Below are 20,645 nucleotides of genomic sequence, written 5' to 3'. Positions count from 1 at the left end.
GTATGCATTGACACGTCTGTGATTGATTATTTCTGCCTATTTGCTGAGTTTGTGTTTTGCTTAACCGTGAGCTGGCATCAGGTAGATGTTTACTAATGTCATGAAAATGAAAATTTGTTTTACATTCATAAGAAACACTTCTCAGTATTTCAGTAAATACAGCTCTTGCTATATTTTTGAAACCTGTTTTTAGTGCTGTTTCTGCTTGTAATTCTAAAGATGCAGCTCTTTTGTTGCTATCTTTACCTTAGGTGCCAATACTCTGTGTCTTCCATTTGCTTCACTTAATCATATTACTTATTAATATTACTGCCTCTGCTAAGACTTGTTGCTTTTGCTTTTTGTTATCATTGTTGTTTTTCTCAATGCAATTTAAATAAGCTTAAAATGTGGCAGATCCTCAACTGTCCCTAGATTTTCTGCAAGTTCTCTGTACCTGTAGTCTTTCCCTGCACCTGACATGTTGTGTAATGGGATGTGTGAACTTCTGAAAATGTCTGTTACCCACTGGTAAGGGAACAGTGCCTATAATCTACCTTCCAGATGAGCTGTAATCAATTTACAGTTTTCCAGCTGCAGTGTACAGCATGCCCATGCTAGTTTCAGCACTTTTTGTTTTCTCACTTTACTTTCTTCTTTGAAACAGACTACATTTTCCTCAGGGAAAGTAGTTCCCAAGGCTTGAGGAGTGATAATCTCATAGACAAAAACATGCCTGACATTGCATTTCACTGTTAAGAACAGGAAAAACACTTTATGTAAAGTATCAAATGCCATAGAGTACTTGGGTCATTTAGGTGTATCTACATACCTTTTCCCTTAGAACTGCTTATTTCCCTATAGTTCTGAACTTTCTGGTTTATTTATTTATTTTTGAAATCAGCATTAGGAGTGGAAGAACACTGGCAAAAGGCTCAGGAGCACAAAATACTTCAGATTCTGTAGGAGAATTTTTAATGGAAAGCCCAGTTTTAGAGGACATTCAGAACTGGCAGTGAGGACAGTAGGTTGCATTTTGTAAGCATTTAAACTATTGGATTCCATGTTGGGGATTTGATGGTATCTTTTCAGTCTGCCTCATGTATATTAAATTAAAGTTATTAAAGACAGAAGATTTCCAGTGATGAAGATGGGCTGCCTCACATCTAACTTGACCAATCTACTGGTCTGAGCTAGCTGCTGAATGCCCTTAGTAGTCAGTGGCAAAAATAGCTGTTTATGTCATTCCAGAGTAAATGTCTGAAATATATGAGCTCAGACATCCCCTTTATGACTCAGTCTCTCTCCATCGAACTAAGAAGAGAGAATCAGCCCGTATTACATACATAGCTCTCAGATGGCTGAATCAGAGATGTGTCCCACCAAAATGGTCAGGGTTGTTATGAGAGAAAAAAAAAAAAACAAACACATTTTTTTTTTTTTCAATTTGCCCTTAGGAAAAAAATGATTTTTCTCAGCTGCAACTCCATGTAATTTTTTGACACTGAGCTGAGTATATATGAATAGCGAAAACAGGTCAAACATATAACCAGAAAAAAACCCTAATTATTAAGCATGTTTTGAAGTGTTACATTGGGCATATTTTTATACAAGCACCAAGGTTTCCCATCTCTGATTCCTTTAGAAAAGGGACTTTCTTTTCAGTTAAAGAAGGGCCTGTATTAGAGCACACCAGCAGCTGCCAGTTAATCTTCATGTTCAGTTTCAGAGCAATCTCTGATAAGGAAGTAAAAACTCCAAAAAAAACTTGTTGCCAAGGGTAACTTTGCTTTTTGACAGTGGAATGCTCTAGTAATACCAAAGACCCCAGTGTGGAAATACAAAGGGACTCCAGTTTAAGAGACTGATTGATTGAAAGCCAGAAGGGCAGCTTGTAGCCTTCGGTACCTAAATGAGGGCACTGATTTTTAACTTGAGTGATACCAGACAGTAACTGCTTGTTGTTCTCTGGCTTGAACTTTTACGTTTTGCTAAATGTGATAGATAATTCAAGCAAATTGCATCATGCAGCCTGAAACAAACAAATGTTCTGTGTTGTCCTATATGTTCCCCTGCAAATCAATTTCAGCCTTGGTAAATTAGATTGGGAATGAAATGATATCTTATGCTGCAGAGCTTGCAGGCTCTCTGCCCTTTGGTGTGGAGGGCTCTCTTCAAGCCCTAAGTTGGGTTTTCAGTGTTACAGACTCACATGTGATTGAACTGACTAGAAAATGCAATTTTCCCAAGCATCTCTCTCAGGAAATAAAAAAACTGCTGTCTTCTCTCATATTCTGCTGAATTATTTCATATGTAAAATTATTTCATACATTAATACTGTGATCAAAGATGAAATTACATATTACCACAGATTTTACTGTCAGACCAAACTTATTATTTCTTAGTGGAATGTATTCTTGTTTTGTGGTAGTCTTCTTTCATTCCTCTTGTGTATCTTTGCAACAGGAAACCTTAAGCTATGCATTTATTGCTGCATTAGTTATTCCATATTTGGTATGCAAAAATAATCTATTTCATTTCTGGCATCAACAAACATGAACATCTAGTTAATTTAATAAAGTTTCTTTCATTTTCTTTTTTTTTTTTCTCCTTAATTAAAACTATATTCGTCCATCCATCAAGGCAATTTATTCACTAGGCATGTAGTTGGAAAATATGTATTTTCTGTTATATGAAACTTAGAAGTTATGTCAGTTCTGGTTGCATATAAGTCTTAGATGAAAGGGACCTTAACTATGACTAAAGGTGAGAATGCAGAACAGGAAAGTGCTGAATTTGTGAAATCTCTCTGAGACCACCGCTGTTTCTGAGGTGTTTAGTAGAGAATTGCTATTGATGTACCCCACTATGTTTTGTGCAGCATCTTTTTTCCTTCCTTATCCTTAGCTTTGGTTTTAAAGTGACGTGGTTAGGTAGCACACTGAGAAGATAAGAAAATCCTGTCTAGCAATTGTCTGCAGTCATCCTTTCCACACTTCTTATTGTAGCAGGTAATAAAATATTTCCAAGAAAAACTGAGCCTCTGATGAATAATTGTAAGCCATCTTCTGTGCAAATGGCAGAACAGCAGCTTCACAGGCATCAAAGTCTGACTTGGTGGAGCTTATGCAGTATGAAGTGAGCATCTGGGTGGATCACAGAGCACATCTACTTCTGTCCTATGACACTGTCTGTTATGGTTAACTTTATAATTCAGATAAGTCATGTAGTAACATTATCCTAACCAGATTTTCAGTAGGGCCATACTGAACTGATCCAGTGTAATTTATATAGAGAAGAAATTTCGTTCTAACCATAGGAAGTGTTATCTTTTCAGGTCCCACCTCCCTGTCTCCAAATGTAGATTTAGTTACTGGTTCAGTTTTCAGAGAATAATGCTGGGATATCCCCTCCGTTCCTGCTTCCACATCTGTACACAGCAGTTACAGTTATGTCCAGAGCATAGATTCATTGATTGCTGGGGGCAAAATAGAAAGAAAGAGCATTAGTAACAGTGAAAAAATAAGTTAGTCAGACAGTAGCACTCCACCATGTCCCCACATAGCACGTCAATTGACAAAGATGACAACTGAATTGCAGGTAGATAAATTAACAGTTTCCATTTGCACCATGGTTTACGTGAAGTTTTAGATGGTACGGAAATAACTTATATCTTGACCTAATTAAAATTTAACAAACAAACACAGAGTGCTAACCTGAGAAAATAATACGTTATAAGTGAGTTATAGTAAATTGAAAAACGAGTGCTCTTTAGTCTTCTTTCTCTTACCCCTCATTTCAGTGACCTTGCCTTTGCTATCTCCAAAGTTGCTTAGACTGACACTGTGTCTTTCTGTTTTGTAAACTGCCAGTTACAGTTGTGGTTTCTAGAGAATTATGAGAGTATAATTTCAATATTCTTACTTAACTTTCAAAGACCATGTCATCTGAAAATGGCACTTGTTTCGTAACTTTACCAGGACTTGGATTATGGTGAGAAAATGTGGAACTCATGATATTAATGGAGACATAATTTAACCTCACACAGGACTCAACAACATATATTTTACAAATCATCTCATGTCTGTCTGTATGTATGTAAAACATCTAAATAAAAATTTTAGACAGTATGAGCAACAGTTCCTGAGATGTGTTGTGCTGACTCAGGAAGCTGTGCCAAGTCATTGTTGGGAGATGTGCATAGTTTATCCCCTACTTTCATTTCAGTAGACTTGAGGTTCCAAATAGTGCAGGCTGGTGACTGCTGAACTCATTCTGTATCCACATGCTTAAAGTCTTTCCTCTTTCCTTTTCTTCACTTCTTCTGAATAGAAATCAGAATTTTGTTCACAGAAAACACGTTTACCTATGTCTGTGTATTTACACAAAGCAGACATGCTGGAAATTCTCATGCATTCTGTGTTCAGTAAAGTTTCTTGTTGCTTCCCAAGGAGGAAGAGAAAAAGTTTGATGTTATTAAGTTACGATCAAAGGGAAATTTTTGCAGTTGTGCGTAGAATTAAATCTTTTTCCATCGCTAATCTCAAAGAAACAGCTAGACATCACTGTGTATTAATAGTGACTTCATCAAAAAAGTTAATACAAGCATTACTTATAATTATATTTATATGTTCATCTGGGATAAATGCAAAGACTTTATGGACTATTCACCTTGGCTTTAGATCTGAAAAGTATTTGGTTACATATTATTTTATTATCATACTGTTTTCCCAAGAAGGTGATGATGTTACTGATTAATTGCTGATTTGTTCTGTTTGGTGTGGATCAGCTTTGCTGAGAGACTCCAATCCTACTGAATACCACAACCACTCTGCCCATGTTCCTGCTGCTTAGGTGTGCAATGAATGCATTGCCGGAAAGCGTAACTGAATGAAACATGTTTTTTCTTGACCCAAGCTTTTTATCAGATTGCTCCTCAGGGTTATGATTTTTAATTGTTGCTAAATGTGTTATCTTAAATCTTCAGACATTCCTCAGGCGGAAGCAGTTTTTTAATGAATATTCCTTTTGAGGCATATTTCTTTTGGATTTAGTTGAAATTACTGTGTGTCTTTCAGATCTGAATTCTTTGTGAGTGGCAAAATTCCAGGCAATTAATTAGGAATAAGAATTTAGGAATAAACTTAATGGCAGAGAGAACAAGGAGCCTTAAATCCATCTCTAATTCTCATTTTAAAATGCTTTGTTTTTCATGGTTATTGTGTTGTTGGATTCCTTTCTCCTAATTAGAATATTTAAGTTGTTCTGCATACTAACCTATAGAAATTCCAGCTGTACAGTGCAATCATTAGCATTTCTTTAATCATGGTAATATGTGAGAATGGCAGGAATTGTGTGAATTCAAAGGTACAGCCTCCTCTCCAACTAACAGGAACAGTAACTTTTATCATGAAGGCCTTATTCTCTTTCTATAAACATTCTGCAGCTTAAAACTGCAGTATGGTAATTAGTTCTTAATGTGGTATACTAATAAAACTTAAATAAGAGCCTTCACTGAACAACACAGACACTGAGTAAACAAATCCTTTCTTCTTTACACCAAGAACAGGAAATATCTGTGCTCTGAATAAGATTTTCCATTCATGTGGTAAGGACTTGTTTCTCCACACTGATGCTAGAATTTTTATGTGTTTTAAACCAGTTAAAATGCCAACAATATAACTTAAATAAAGTAAATAAACAAGTCAGCACTGTTATTTCAATTTTGGATTATATCCTGTATTTTAATCTTGCTTTGGGGAAAAAAAAAAAAAAACAGAACAGATATATTAAGGACAAATCATGCAAATTTAAATGCCTTAACTTGTATGGAACCTCTATTTTTGGTCTGGAAAATTTCTATCCTCCAAAGAAACCTTACCTAATCACATTATTAAGGTGGGGGTGGGGATGGTTGCTGCTGCCTGTGCTTTTTTCTCTTTGTATCTCTTTTGTCTTAAAATATAAGAAGCCGTATATATCAGTAGCATCACTAGTAATATTTTCTCCAGCTTAAAGCTGTGAAAATAATTTGAATAAATATTTTTATATTTGGAAAACAGTTCAAGATAAGCAATAACGCTCGTACATAAAAAACTACCAGTGAAACAGGAACTGTGGCTTTGCTAAGGCTACTGCAAGTCATTCACCAAGATATACAACTTTTTACGTGAACAGCAGTGTTTAAATTCAGATCAAGATGAATGAAAAGGATTTTGTTAGTAATGACTGAATTTAAGATCTGAATTGTACAGTGAGAAAAACGAGGAGACCCTTGGCTGCAGATGATAGGGCTGATCTCAGTAAAGGTTAGGCAACTAGCCCATGCTTGACTGCAGCCTGTTGAGCATTTGAGGTATCTCTTTCAGCCCTAGCTGCTCTGTGACATTAAATTAATGCTTTCTGACAGATGGGGTTGGGGGCTGGGAGGGTGGTCCCTGTCTGACCTCAGGATTCCTGAACTTGCGGCTGAAAGTCTGCAGCAGATTAATGTTGCAGATATGATGCTGGCCTAGACAGGCTTTCCTCCTGACATGAGATAGCTGTTGGGGTTAAAATCTTGGTCTGCCCTGGAGTCATGGACTTAGATTTCTCTCCTAGCTCTAGGGCACATTTCCAGCTCTTGGGCTTTTGCTCAAGCTCACCTTTAGGATGTGTGGAAGAACGAATGCTAAGCAGAAGGCAACTAGTGTTTGAAAACACTAGAAAATGTATATGAAAATCAAACCATATTATTATTGAGATTTTTTTTTTTTCCTGGAATACACAGAGTTTTTTGCCGAAAAAGACAACTTTATTGAGCCAAGTATTTCTACATGTTTGCTTTTCTGAAGAAAAATCATAAACCTTCAGTGAGATGTCTTAGATAAATATTTGTTTTTTCCAAGACTGCATTTTTGGGGAAAAAAATTTGGAAAAATCTTGATGACATTTTGAACTTTTCTAAATAGGACAATTACTTAAATATATGTACGTGGTATACATTGTGTAAGAAGTACGAATTCCAGAGTAATCAGTAGAAAGGTGGTAGTTCTTCCCAAAGTTGAGTACAGAAAGCAGAGAGGAAAAACCTTGGCCTCCGTTTCAAAATTTCTCTACAGCAAACTCAGCCAGCCCTCAGTTTCAAAACCGTCACTTTTTGGTCTGAGTTTAATCAAGGACATGGCAATCTCAATAAAATAACCAACCACAGACTAGAAACAATCTTAGATATAACAGTGCCAGGACAAAATCTTGTGTCAAATTTTTATTCTCAGTTTTCAGATGATAGAAAAATGTTTTTCCTCTGTGTTGCCAGAGGCTACATTCACACAGTGTTATATAAGGCTAAGGCAGACATTTACAGTGGCAATATGCCATGCCATAGTGTCTTTCAGTTAGTAGAGGTGATGGTAGGATGCTTGGTACTTTATGATGTTCTCCAGAGGGAACAGGAAATCTTAGTAGCTTGATAGTTGTGTTGCTGAAGTCAGTTTGTTGAAGACTCTGGGCTGAATGCATCTGCTCTTTTCACAAGCCTACTCTCTCTCATTTTCAGTATCTCAGGCTTAGTTGAGGATTACATACCTTCTAATTTGTTGCACATTTCCTGGCATGGTTTTGACCACTGCTGAACAGCTGATGCCCAGGTATGGTTGAGGCAACTTTATCATCAATTTTTAGAGAGTTTAGCTCTATGAATATATGAACATGGCATCACAGGTAGATTCAAAGATAAGAATTGTCTGTGGTTGGTATTTATTAGTGTACATATGGCTAAAGGAGATTAGAAGTCACAATATGATTATGTAATAGATTAATGGAAGCAGAATTTAATGGAACACTTTGAAATGTAAAAATAAGTTGGAGCTTGCTTTTGAGCCTGAGAAAATAAAATTACTTTTTAAAATGACATTTCTGTGTAGAATTGTCATTGGAACAAGACCAAAAACCTGTTGCCATTTTTCATATACAAAAATAAATTCAGCATTTTGTTTTCTTAAGTTCACTGAACTGTATTTTGTAAAGTGGACACTATGGAGAGATTTTGGAGATAGTTTACTGACTTTCATCATTCATGCAAACAGGCACGAAGAACAAACCACAGCTGTAACATCAAAGAAAGCAAAGCAAATTAAAAAAGGGAAAAAGAAGAGAATAAGCAAAAAAGACTTCCAGCTTTCTGGAGATATTTTTTTCCTTGCAGGAAATCTAACTTAGATTATGCTCTTAGAAATGCTGTTTGCTTTTTCATCCTCTTCAATGTGTCTTACATTAGAATCTTGACCCTGCTTATCATCAGCTTGAGATGCAAGCCTCTGTTAGAATTTTTGCCTGCTTTTTTTTTTTTTTTTTTAAGAAACAAAGACGTGTTCTATGTTCAATTTGTATAACAGGTAAAAGGTTAATAGATAACAGAGAAGAGAGGAATTAGAAGTTGAAGTTGAGTAATGCAGGCATTCTTTGTTCATGTGTTGTAGACATGTTGACTGGAATACGGTTTCTGGTAAGTGAACGGTGGGAAACATAAGTCTTAACTAATTTAACTTGATAATGAATTGAAAATTTGTTATTTTGTATTATGAAAGTCAGTAAAAATACTGACTCAAAAGAGAAGTGCCGAGGGATACAGTAATTACACAAGGAGGTCCTTAAAACCTCTCCACCTGCCGCATCGGTTATGCTACTCAAACTCCATAACCATAACACATAATTTCTTGGTTGTAAAAAGCATTGTTTTTATTTTGCCTGATATCTCCTTCTTTGGGACCCTGATTTGATGTGGTGGGTGAGTAGAGCACATCTATTGTTTTTTACCTCTGTCAGAGGGAGTTGGGTTTGTTCATGTATGTCAGTGTACTCAGTTAGAAAGATGTTTCATTCAAGCTTTCAGAAAAGGTAGAAAAGATCTAAAAAGTAAATTGTCATGAATAATAAAAGAGCAGCTTCTTTTTGCAGGTTTCATGAAAAGCAGGGGAGGGTGATTTTTGGGTATCCACTTATTTTTCACAGTTCCAAATGCTTTCAGCAATTGGTGGGCACAGGGCTTTTGTTCACAGAGCCCCTGGCAGTTATGAAATGTCAAGCAGAAAATGCACTTTGCCTGCAGGTGGAGAAGTCACTGAGGTGCCTTGGCAGTAGTGCACTATCTCTGCAGGCTTATTCATGGCATGGCAAAGAGATGAACCCTGACAGCTGGTTCTTCCTTGCATTGCAGCTACAATTAAAGCACAACAGATCAACATCAAAGAATAGAGTAAAATGGAAAAACTAGTGTTTTAGATGGTTATATGCATATTCTCTTTAAGTTCAGATATTTTCCCTCACTGCCTTGGCTAACAGGAGGTGAAAATGAAGGGCTGACTTCCATTTTCACTACAACATTCTGATTTGCTCAGGTATTGATGGATGAAAGTGTCACTTGAGCGTCATCTTACACTACAAGTACAAAGTAAACAAAGCCTATGTATAAACAAGATGTCAATAAAAATGAATTCCTTAGATCTGTCGAGTTTATTGACTACTATATAATATGCCAACTTTTATCACATTTTTTCTGTATTTCTCTCTCTGCCCTAATTTGCCATAGTAAGTTACTGTCTTTTCATGAATATTATAAAAGTAGCATGGTTTCCCAAGACAAGAATACAAGACAGTTATAGTGACTTACAGCATGGGGTCATCATCGCTGTGTCTGGAGAACTGCAAAAGTAATCCTTAGCTTAGTTTTCAGTTCCGTGGTTTGAGGATAAAATACTACCAAAACCCAAAATCTTTTATGCTTTAAAAATTCAAATAGATGGAAACTTTGAATGTGTGCATAAAACAGTACACATTTTGTAAATGAATGTCTGCTGGAGACTGATACAGAGCCGTTTGTATTAGTAATAACCTTGTAGAGATGAGTCCAACTAATTGTGTTATCACTCACTGGGGCTGCAAGTACTCCGGAAACAAGGCTACCCTGATCGAGATATTTAATTGTAGATACATTCTCTAGCAGCTGATTTTAAATCTGGGACTACTTATGTGTACCTTTAAATGGTTTAGCAGTTTATTAGATTTGGCTTTACGTTTGAGGAACTCTGTCGTTTTTCATCATTATTTGTAAGGCAGGCCAGAAAACAAGAATTCTGCTTATTAAAAAAAAAAAAGTGAGATTTAGGAATTTCTTTTCTGCTTGGAGCAAACTAAGCTGTACAGATGATCTTGTGGAAAGACAGAAAGAGGGTGGCAATTTAAAGAACCTTCTCACACTATAAGCTACAATGACAAATAGCTGAGTAAGTAGGGCAGCACTCACCTGGGGTGTAGAAGTGGCATGTGTAAATCCCTGCTCCAGTCACTAGAATAGGGGGTAAGACAAATGTTTTAAATATTATTTTCTGCTGAAGATATTCCACTGATTAACTATAGCTATCTACTCACTGGGTCAGAGAAAGGAAACTTAGCACAACAGCAGGGCTTGCTCGTCTTCCAGATCTCATTTCAGTCAGAAACAATGCTTGTGAACTTCAGGAAGGTGACCTAAGTGAGCAGTTTCTACTAATGAAATTTTCCTACATTTTTAATAAGATTTTTGACCTACTCCTAGTAGTTTCTATTTTTTTTTTCTTTTCTATTTGTTGAAAAGGAAAGAGAGAAGCTGGTACTTCTCTAACCAAGTTATAATAAAAATGTATGAAAGGTCTAACTTCACTGCTCCTTTTTGTTATTTCTTGGTGCATCTGAAGAATATGAGATGTCCTAGAAGATACACTGGAAAGATGCTCAGGGACTGCTCGTTTTTTGTTTTTTCTTTACTAAAGAGCTGAACAAAACTGTCTTCTGATGTGCTGTTTTTATTTAGGTATCTGACATTAAGAAATCACTGACAGGATGTGAGTTTCTAATTCTGATGATATCCCATTGTTCTGAGAGGAAGTCGGTTTTGAAGCAGTGATTGTAAGCACAGCAGGTGTTGAGATCTTGTAGCAGCACGCAGAGCTATCAAGTGTTTGGACAAAACTGTTATTTTTTTCTTGGTAGATACAGGGATAGCATTTCCATAATCAACTCCCTGACTAATCCATACGTTATGTGGAAATTCTGCATTTCCGTGATATATGCTGCTGTTTAATGTATAAGGTGCCATGATATGATTCTTCAGTATTTGGATGAATGCACATGTACATGAAAAAGCAGAGGAAAGAAACAACATCAGTCTGAAATGGACACCTGAATCTCTGTCAATCAGCCCCACATAGTTGAGTATTAATTCTTATACCTTATATCTGATGGGAAAACTGACTCAACGCCTTTTCAAAAATACTTCTACTCTCAAGGAAAAGTAATTCATGAGAATGGTATTGCTAACTAAAATAGGGATTACTGAAAACAGTACAGAAGATTTCTTGCGAAACATTTTGGTTTTGCCTTTAGAACAAAACTTTGGTATGTCAGTGCAAGTTGGCACCCTTCCATTGCCTTCTGAGCACAGTGAGGTGGGTGGTTTGGGTTGTGCACTTCTTGGAAGACATACACATAATTCAGCAGCAGTTAGACTCCCCAAGTGCATGACTTCAGTGGTACTTTGTGGATTTATATCAACAAATGTGGTCTTGATATGCACTTCTGCCAGTCCTTCCTCTTCCGTAATTGCTTTAGTGGTTTGAAGAACATACAGAGATACATTTCTGTGACAATATTGTGCTGAAAATGTTTTAATAAGGTAAGAAACTCTTACCCTGCTCTTGTACCTGGGATTTGTGTTCAAAATAAATAGGTGCAATTTTAGGATTTATATATGTTTTGTTTGTATTTTTTTTTCCCTCTGCTTAAAATGCCTTTGATTTCCTAACAGTATTAAAAAGCAGTACTGCACAGGTACCTGCATCTTCAATGTTGCATTGTTAAGCTTTAGATTTCTTGTGAACATATTTACAGAAAATGTTCAGCTTACTCAACTTGAAAGTAGATATGACAGATTGGGATGCAGTCTTTGAAAGTGAAACAAGAGAAAAAACTCCTTTCATTTTAATGTAGTTTTCTATATGCTGATATGCTCGAAAGGCAAATGGGATCCTGGGCTCCATCAGGAAAGGGGTGGTCAGCAGGGACAGGGAGGTGATTGTCCCTCTCTACTCGGCTCTTGTGAGGCCCCATCTGGAGTACTGTGTCCAGGTGTGGAGCCCTCAGTACAAGAAAGACATTGAGATTTTGGAAAGGGTCCAGAGGAGGGCGACTAAGATGATCAGGGGGCTGGAGCACCTCCCCTGTCAGGACAGGCTGAGGGAGTTGGGCTTGTTCAGCCTGGAGAAGAGAAGGCTGCGGGGTGACCTCATTGCAGCCTATCAGTACCTGAAGGGAACCTACACCCAGGAGGGGAGTAAACTCTTCAAAAGGGCTGATAACAGCAGGACTAGGGGAAATGGTTTTAAGTTGAGGGGGGGAAGATTTAGGTTGGATGTTAGGGGGAAGTTCTTTACTAGGAGAGTGGTTAGGCCCTGGAATGGGCTGCCCAGGGAGGTTGTGGATGCCCCGTCCTTGGACGTGTTTAAGGCCAGGTTGGACGGGGTCCTGGGCAACCTGATCTGAATGTGTATGTTTGGTGGCCCTGCTAGGCAGGGGGGTTGGAACTACATGATCCTTGGGGTCCCTTCCAACCCCGGGTGATTCTGTGATTCTGTGATTCTGTGATGTTTTGTGGAATATTATCTTTCTGAAAAGCAAAGTAACTTTTTTCAGAAGTATTCATGGTTGCCTCAGGGGTGTCATCACTGACAGAGATGATTTAACATCATCCATCCAAAGAGAGAGCAAGCACTGTTTTATATCAGAAAGAAATTTTGGACTACCCTAAAGTTCAGTGGCCAAATTATACTAGGGGCACCCCTACACACCCGAGAACCCTCCAGCTCCTCACTGCCACAAGCAGACTGGAGCATCCAGCCTCTGAGGAATATCTTAATAAAGTCTTTACAACTGAGCAGATTATAAATTCTAAATTTTCATAGATGTCTGAAAAATTTGAAAGTCCATCTTGAGCTGAGGAATGTGGGGTTATACCTCCAGGCTCGCCCTACATGTGCATAATTAATAGGCAACTTTAGTTCAAAGTAGTGCAAAAGAGGCAGAGATGGGGCTGAAAAGCTCTGCACAGTTCTGATACCAGCCTGGTTTAGCTGAGCAGACGTTCAGCTGGCTTATATCCCAGACATGCTGGAATGTAGCTAAACGGGGCTGGACAGGGAGAAAGACAAGTGACAGTACAAGGCTGGGGTGGGAGAAGAGAGAAAGGACAGATGGCAACATAGCTTTAGTCAGGACACAGGTTTTCCTTTCTGTTCCTTGTTGATGCACTTAAATGAAGATGTTTTTAATGCTTGTAGTTGCAGAATGCTGAAGTAGCATCTCAATGTAGCAACAATCTAACTTTGAGGCTTCTCTTTCAGTATAAGTGCACAATGTACTTTGTAGTTCTATCTGTACACCTTAATTGAAACAATCATATCTGAGATATATTTTCTTTCCTTTTCTTCTTTGTTCTACCTTTGATAGGTTGAGCCGTTGATTCAGAAGGGCCATGAGAACCTGGTGCACCATATCTTGCTCTATCAGTGCAGCAGCAACTTGAATGACAGCGTACTGGATTACGGGCATGAGTGTTACCACCCCAACATGCCAGACTCTTTTTTCACATGTGAGACGGTCATTTTTGCGTGGGCCATTGGAGGAGAGGTAGGACAAATAGCTATCTAGTGTGCTGCATGAAGTGGGGATTAGGAGGATGTATATCAAAATGAAGCTTCCTTCTAGTACGTTAGTGATTTCTTTATGTGTCTTTTTTTAAGGTTATACAGTCAACCTCTAAATGCTTCACCATCAAGTCCTCCACTTCTTGTTGGCTTTCTAAGTGCTAGATACAATGAACTTTTTGAGTGACAAGCTTAAAGTGATGAAAAAAGTATAGACCAAATCTATATTTTAAATAAAGAAGGATGGCTGGGAGCATGGAAGTCTGTCACCATATAATCTTGTCCTATACAACAAAGGAAAGCATTGCTTTCATCAATGAAAATAGATATCTGTTATCTGTGGAGAATGGCAGAGTTAAAAGCACTGTATGTGACTGCATCAAAGGCTTTGCTAGACATAGATCTATTTCATTTTGCACCCCAACAGCGTCTGGATTGTAATACTGCCTAACTGGGGCATAATATTCTGAAATTTCCTTCCCAAACCTAAAAGTCATCATTTCAGTGTTAAAGTGATTGTGTATTGCTGCAGAGCCAGCACAAGGAGTGCTTTATTTGTGGCAGTGGGATGTATCTACTGAAAACATAGTAGATGCCATGTTAACCCTGACGCTGATTTCAGCGTATTTCACATGCTAATTTAAACTGCTGTTAATGGTTTCAGCTGACATAAGACAGCACTACTGCCATAGGAAACATCCCAACCTTTTTTTACCCCCTTGCTTCACTGTTTGCAAGCTCAGTCTTGATATGGGCAAAGGGAGGAACTGAGGAGATGACAGTTTCTGGAGTCTTTGCTTGCCAGCGTGCAGTCCAGAAACTGTTTCTGAGTGCTGCAGTGTGAGAAAGCTGGAGTTGCTACATGTACAAACTCAAAGAAGCTTAATCCACTATGAGCATTATCTCCGATGTACACTTTGTTCATTTTTGCCATCAGCTATGCTCTGACCTTCTACTTTCAACTTTCTTAATCTAAGTGAAATAAAAAATTCATATAAATAACTTATCATTTGACTACTGTTATGGAGGCTTTTGCAAGGATGCTCTTCTTGTAGAAGACCCACAGAGAGCAACCTGGAAGATCTGGGTTACACTCGAGTTTACTGGAGTACTCAGTGCTTCAGTTTATGCTTATGTAGCATGAAGATCATAATATTTATAACTATATACTAAGATTAATTCATGGATGTCCATCGAGAATCAGAAAGTTAGGATCTCAAATTGCGTATTAAAATACTATCTGTATAACATAAAATGGGGCAGATTCATTCCTCATAATGTGAGTATGGTAAATGAGTTCACCTATAAGATACTGGTGTTTTGCTTTGAACCAGGCATGAACTTCTGAAACAAATCTCTCAGTTATCCCCCCTTTAACTAAGCTCCTTTGTTTGTAACGTCATCCTTTTTGGGAGGATGAAGTTAAATTTAATGTTTGGGGGTGAACCCAGCGCTTCTCAATGAAAAATGGAATTCAGTGCATAAGGCTGACTGTAGAGATTGTCCCAGGAAAGTAAACTGGGGACAGTGAGTCCAGCACAACCTGTTGTGCTGTACAGTTCTATTTCTTTCTCACCATATGGCTCACTAATGTAAATGTGCCACAAAGACAGTTTTTATTGTTGAAATCATTTTGCTTAAAATGCATTGATTTGTACAGGAAAAATAATCTAATTATGAATGACCACTGTATTCCCTGCAAATTACGGCTTTTGTAAACTAGAAGCATTTAAAACATAGACTCACTTTTTCATAAGGATTTTATTGTCGGACTAAATGCATAATGATGCACTGTTTATACATCTCAAATGGCATTTCTGTTTTCCACTCAGGCAATAAGGAAAGAATAAATAATCACAAGATCATAAGATAATGCAGGTTGAAAGGGACTTTGGGAAGTCTCTAGTCCAGCCTACTACTCGAAGCAGGGTCAGTCATGAGATCAAACCAGGTTGTTCAGGGCTTTATCCTCTAGCAAGCATAAAAGCTATTAATTTATACTGGCCTAGTTACCTAGTGCATGCAGTATTAATAAATATATTATGCTACAATGTCACATTCAGAACATTTTAAAATAAATGACATTTATAAATCGTATCATTTGCATGATTGTATCATTGCAAAGCAGTAATTGTATTCATATATAAAAAATGAACTCTTAAACATGGGAAAAGTTCATTTTCTCAGTGTGCATGTGTTGATTCCAGGGCTTCACCTACCCTCCCCATGTTGGATTATCCATTGGCACAGCAGCTGACCCTCAGTTTGTTCTTATGGAAGTGCATTACGACAATCCGACATACACCGAAGGTTTGTACCCTCATGTTCTGTAAAATAAGCAATACTGGAAAATGTACTCATTGCATCACACTGCAAATAGAACAGATGCAAAGCTGAGGCTCATTTTCCCCTTCTTGATGTTTTCTGACTCACAGTGTTTTTCTCACTGCACTAAGAAACATAGCCTGAAGAAAGTGGGGGATTCAGAGATACAAAGAATTGTGGACCAGGTGAATACACCTTTGATCAAGACATTCTTTGTGTTATCTCTCTCTGTATTCTTAGCTTTTGCTCAGAAATCCAATCAGACTGAGAGATAGCAGCACATCAACCAGACTGCAAGATAGCATCACAGAGAACAAGCTTTTTATAAGCTTTGAAGTGTTTTTTAATACATCTGCCTGTGGGCAATTTCAGAAAGTAAAATAAAAATTCAGATTGTTGGTCATTCATTATGTAAAAACAGTTTGTCTTAAATTATAAGGTACACTTTTATAATGCTATTTTTTAATCTTCACTCTAAAATTTATTCATATCTAGAAAAAACAAAAGGAAGTTTTGTTTTAATTTGTGAAACTAAGACGCTCGGTAAATCTAGAATACTTCAAAGCCGACTTTTGAAAAGTTCAGTAATGTTTTCTGCTTTTATACAAAACTTTGTTGAGCTTCTATGCCTAAGGATACTCTGATTACTGGAATAAGTGAACTGGGTAAAATCCATTGCACAGTGTACAAGTCCTTTACAGCCGCATGCATTTAAATAAAAACTTCTGTGTTGGCTGGGGCATTCCATCTTACTACTATTCCCTCTCTTCATGATGTCTGAGAAGAACTTTCTTAAAATTGTTTTATTTAATGACAGACTTTCATCCTTCAACATGCATGGTCTTATGTGATACAGTAAGCTTATTTTGCGTCCCTGTCCCTGGAGATGCTCAGAATCAGGCTTGAAGGGGCTCTGAGCAACCTGATCTGGATGCAGGTGTCCCTGTTCATTGCAGGAGAGATGGACTGGATGGTCTTTAAAGATTCCTTCCAACTCAAATGATTCTATGATTCTATCCTTGGTAGAACATGATTTCCCATCAAATATTACCTGAAAGCTCAGCACATCGTGCAGAAAACCTCTTTTCAAATTGGACTGTGTTCTAAATTCACTTTTTTATTTTAATCTATTGTGCTGTATGATTTTGTCTTAGCTTAAGTGACACGTATAAAATCTGGGAATCAGGAGTTTTGTTTCCTTTGTAAGCAATGGGTGCAGCTTTGCCATGTTGAGACAGTGTGAGTGATCACAGAGACTCACTAAGACCTGGGAAAATTCAGAGATCATCAGCAAAGCAAGGTGTGTGTGATCCAGGTGGTTTCTCTTCTCCCTGGCAAAACACACAGTATAAGATTGTTACAGGAGAGAGAGGGGAAGAACCCAAGTGCTCTTGCTGCTTGAGTCTGGGTGCGATTCCTGAGTCCTCTCACCCATCCTGCCACCAGGTCACTTCACCATTGTTTTCCCATTTCAGGGTCTGTGTTTTCCCAGTTTGGGTCTTGTGGTTAAGCCAGCAGCCTCACCTCCGCATGTGGAGCAGTGTTAGTCTAAGTGACTCAGATTCATAATCAGTGCTGGCTCCTGGTCAAGCTCAAAAATGTATGAACTGGTTCTAGCCTGGCGGATTCTGAATGCTTCTTTTTCAGGAACACCCACTTTTAATTTGAAAGATGACTTTTTTTTGAGTCTTTTTATCAAGAACTCTTAGATATCATAAAAATATCTGGCGTTTAGATGTTATCAGGAGGCTTAAGGGGGGAGCACCATGAAGGAAAAATTCAAATTGATGAGATTACAGATAGCTTCAGAAAGAGAATGAATACAGATGCCAAAATGAATTAACATCAAGATGTGAGACAGCGTATATTAACTGAAATATAATGACTTGTATATTACAGATGGTCTCATAGTTCTCTGCCACTCGCACGTGATTGTGCATAGCTCATAGCATTTGTTCCTTAATTTTTATGAACTATGCTGTCTCAGGTGTTACAGTGGCTGGGTGACTTAGCACCTCCTGTATCCCTCTCTCATTTGTCTATCTTAAAATAGCATGCTGCATTTGTACTGATGTAAAATTTGGTTTCAACCACTACTATGTCTGTTAGTTTTTTTAGAAGACTGATAGAGGAAGAAGCCTCTTACCTTCTCTGAGATACTTGGCAACATTTTTGCATTTTTGATTTCAAAGCTGAAATTTGAAAAAGCACAACAAACAGGAAGGTAACAGATGAGATAACACAGAATTTAGGGCTCGTGCAACACAAAGCTGTCTTTGTTTCTGCTTATATCTTGCCTCATAAAAATAGCTAAGGCAAGATAAATAATTATAATACCTTAGTGGATGGAGACAACATAAATTTTGAGTAGATACATAAACAAATGAGTACGGCCAAATTTCTAGATGAATGAAGTAGATTCATACTATTCTCACTCTTAAAGCTCAACCTTCTAACAGCAGGCCTTTGCTCTTTAGACTACTCTTGTAATCAAGAGAAATCCTTGAGGGGAGGATTAAATTCCAATGCAGTTCCCTTGCCTTCTTTATTCAGCCTGGTAGTATTATATTTAAATTTGTGATTTAAGAAGCTTTTTCTCATATCTTTAGTTGATGATCTCTTAATTGGGAAGATTGAAAAAGGATATGTTTGGTCATCGGAGGTATGCTGTGATGTGACAGGCAATCCAGAACAAAGGAAAAAATATTATTATTGCTGGGGCTTAAGGTGAAGGAATAGATAAATTCACAGGGAGAAGGTAACACGAGTCAAATATTTCAAGGAAAAAAAATACAACACCTTTAAGCTTTGTTTTAAATATTTCTTTTTAAAACTAAACTTGGCAACTTCTGAGGTTTTATCATTTCCTTGTATTGTTTCTTGTGCCTGTAATCCACATTGTTTTCTCTGATATCCATACTGAGTAAGTTAAAAGAAGGATCAATGTGCTCCAAGCAACACACATTTTTCAATCCTGTCTGAACACCGCAGATATCAACATACCATCTTTAACAACCCCCTTGTGGGCTACCCCTGTTTACTGCTTCCCACATATGGTTTGATTCATTTTCAGGTTATTGAGGTTGATTCTTCAATTTTATTGTAAAAAAAAAACAACGTAGGACAAGCCTTGAAAAATGTGAAATGATTGGATTTATATTTTTTTTTAATACTGATTTACTGCCATGGCTGACCGTGTTATTTTGTTGCAGGCTTGATAGATAACTCTGGTCTGAGGCTATTTTATACTCCAGTTTTAAGGAAATACGATGCTGGTGTTATTGAAGCTGGTCTTTGGGTCAGCCTCTTCCACAATATCCCACCGGGCATGCCTGAATTTGTGTCAGAGGGTCACTGCACGTTGGAATGTCTAGAAGAGGTATGTGTCCTGTCTGAAACCCGTGGCTTTCATGCTTTGAATTAGTTTAGGACAGGCTCTTTATCTCCTTGGAAAGATTGATAGTTGCTGGTTAAAGAACTGGGTCAACGCATCTGCTGCCCTCCAGAATTTTGAGTCTTTAATCTAGGCATTTGGGATGCTCTATTGCTTTACTGATCTGAGTAATACTGGATGATGTGCTTGTGATAATTTAATTCTGTGTTCAGTATATAAACATGCATTGCTTTCCATGGCAAAGCTGTTGGTAGCCTGAAATCACTAACCTAGGAGGACTGTTGAGAGAAATTAAGATACATGTGTGTGCAGAAGGCTCCTAATAGCAAAGTGAAAGTCTGAAAAGTATACTTAGACCAACCAGCAAAAAAAAGTTTCAGATGTAAACCTACAATATTTCTCTACCCATTGGCTTGAAGATGGGAAGTAAAATATATCGTAATTATAGCCTCTTAATATAAGGGGCTTCTCTTGGCACAGTGTTCATTCACAGCTGCATATATGTATATAATAATAGACATCCATATTCAGTAGCATTTGCCAAGAACAGTAAAATAATGTGTAGGTTTTGATATGATACACTTAAAAGTCTTAATATACTGAGAATTATAGGCAGTTCTGTTGATTTTCATAAAAGCTGCGTGCATTAGGAGTGAAAGCATGTTTTTGTTAAAAAAAAAAAATTAAAAAAAAATCCCCAGGACAAAATCAACGTTTTTGCATATTAAACCATTATTTCCATTCTGATTTAATTTTGCTCCAGGCTGTGTTTTGCTGTAAAACATGAAGTGCACGAATGAATATATCTTCACTCTGCATTACACTACCTTACCTCTAGGCGTACTGATGGTCTTGATTTCCTCATGGCAGGCTCTAGGTGCTGAGAGGCCTAGTGGGATTCATGTATTTGCGGTCCTCCTTCATGCTCACCTTGCTGGCAGAGCCATCAGGATGCGTCACTTCCGCAATGGTGAGGAGCAGAAGCTGCTTGCTTATGATGATGAGTTTGACTTCAACTTCCAAGAGTTTCAGTATCTGGAAGAAGAGAGAACCATCATGCCGGTATGGCACTCTTAATTCTTTTCCTGAAATTGCCTAAGAGATCACTTGCCTAACATTACTCACACTTAGGATTAATTTTGCTACGTAATTCCTTTAATGTTTTGGTCCTTTTTCCAGTTACTGCATATAGATGAATGCATTAAAGCTGTTGTGTCTCATGAGTATCCACT

The 20,645-nt window shown here is 37.6% G+C and overlaps 1 protein-coding gene across 1 annotated transcript in view; it reads left to right on the top strand.

The window, feature by feature from the left end:
• MOXD1 (monooxygenase DBH like 1) overlaps positions 1 to 20,645 on the top strand; it is a 52,627-nt gene that overhangs the window by 19,787 nt on the left and 12,195 nt on the right. Inside the window, exons 5-8 of the mRNA XM_042885362.1 lie at positions 13,498 to 13,677; positions 15,902 to 16,004; positions 19,232 to 19,398; positions 20,284 to 20,475. Of these exons, the coding sequence (XP_042741296.1) occupies positions 13,498 to 13,677; positions 15,902 to 16,004; positions 19,232 to 19,398; positions 20,284 to 20,475 (642 nt within the window). The remainder of the gene's footprint in view (positions 1 to 13,497; positions 13,678 to 15,901; positions 16,005 to 19,231; positions 19,399 to 20,283; positions 20,476 to 20,645) is intronic.

The sequence above is a fragment of the Lagopus leucura genome, unplaced genomic scaffold, assembly GCF_019238085.1.
Source record: "Lagopus leucura isolate 7727_CA_CO unplaced genomic scaffold, USGS_WTPT01 Super-Scaffold_73, whole genome shotgun sequence".
Taxonomy (NCBI): Eukaryota; Metazoa; Chordata; class Aves; order Galliformes; family Phasianidae; genus Lagopus; species Lagopus leucura.
The sequence above is the reverse complement of the archived record's forward strand: the minus strand, read 5'-3'. Positions and strand labels throughout refer to the sequence as shown.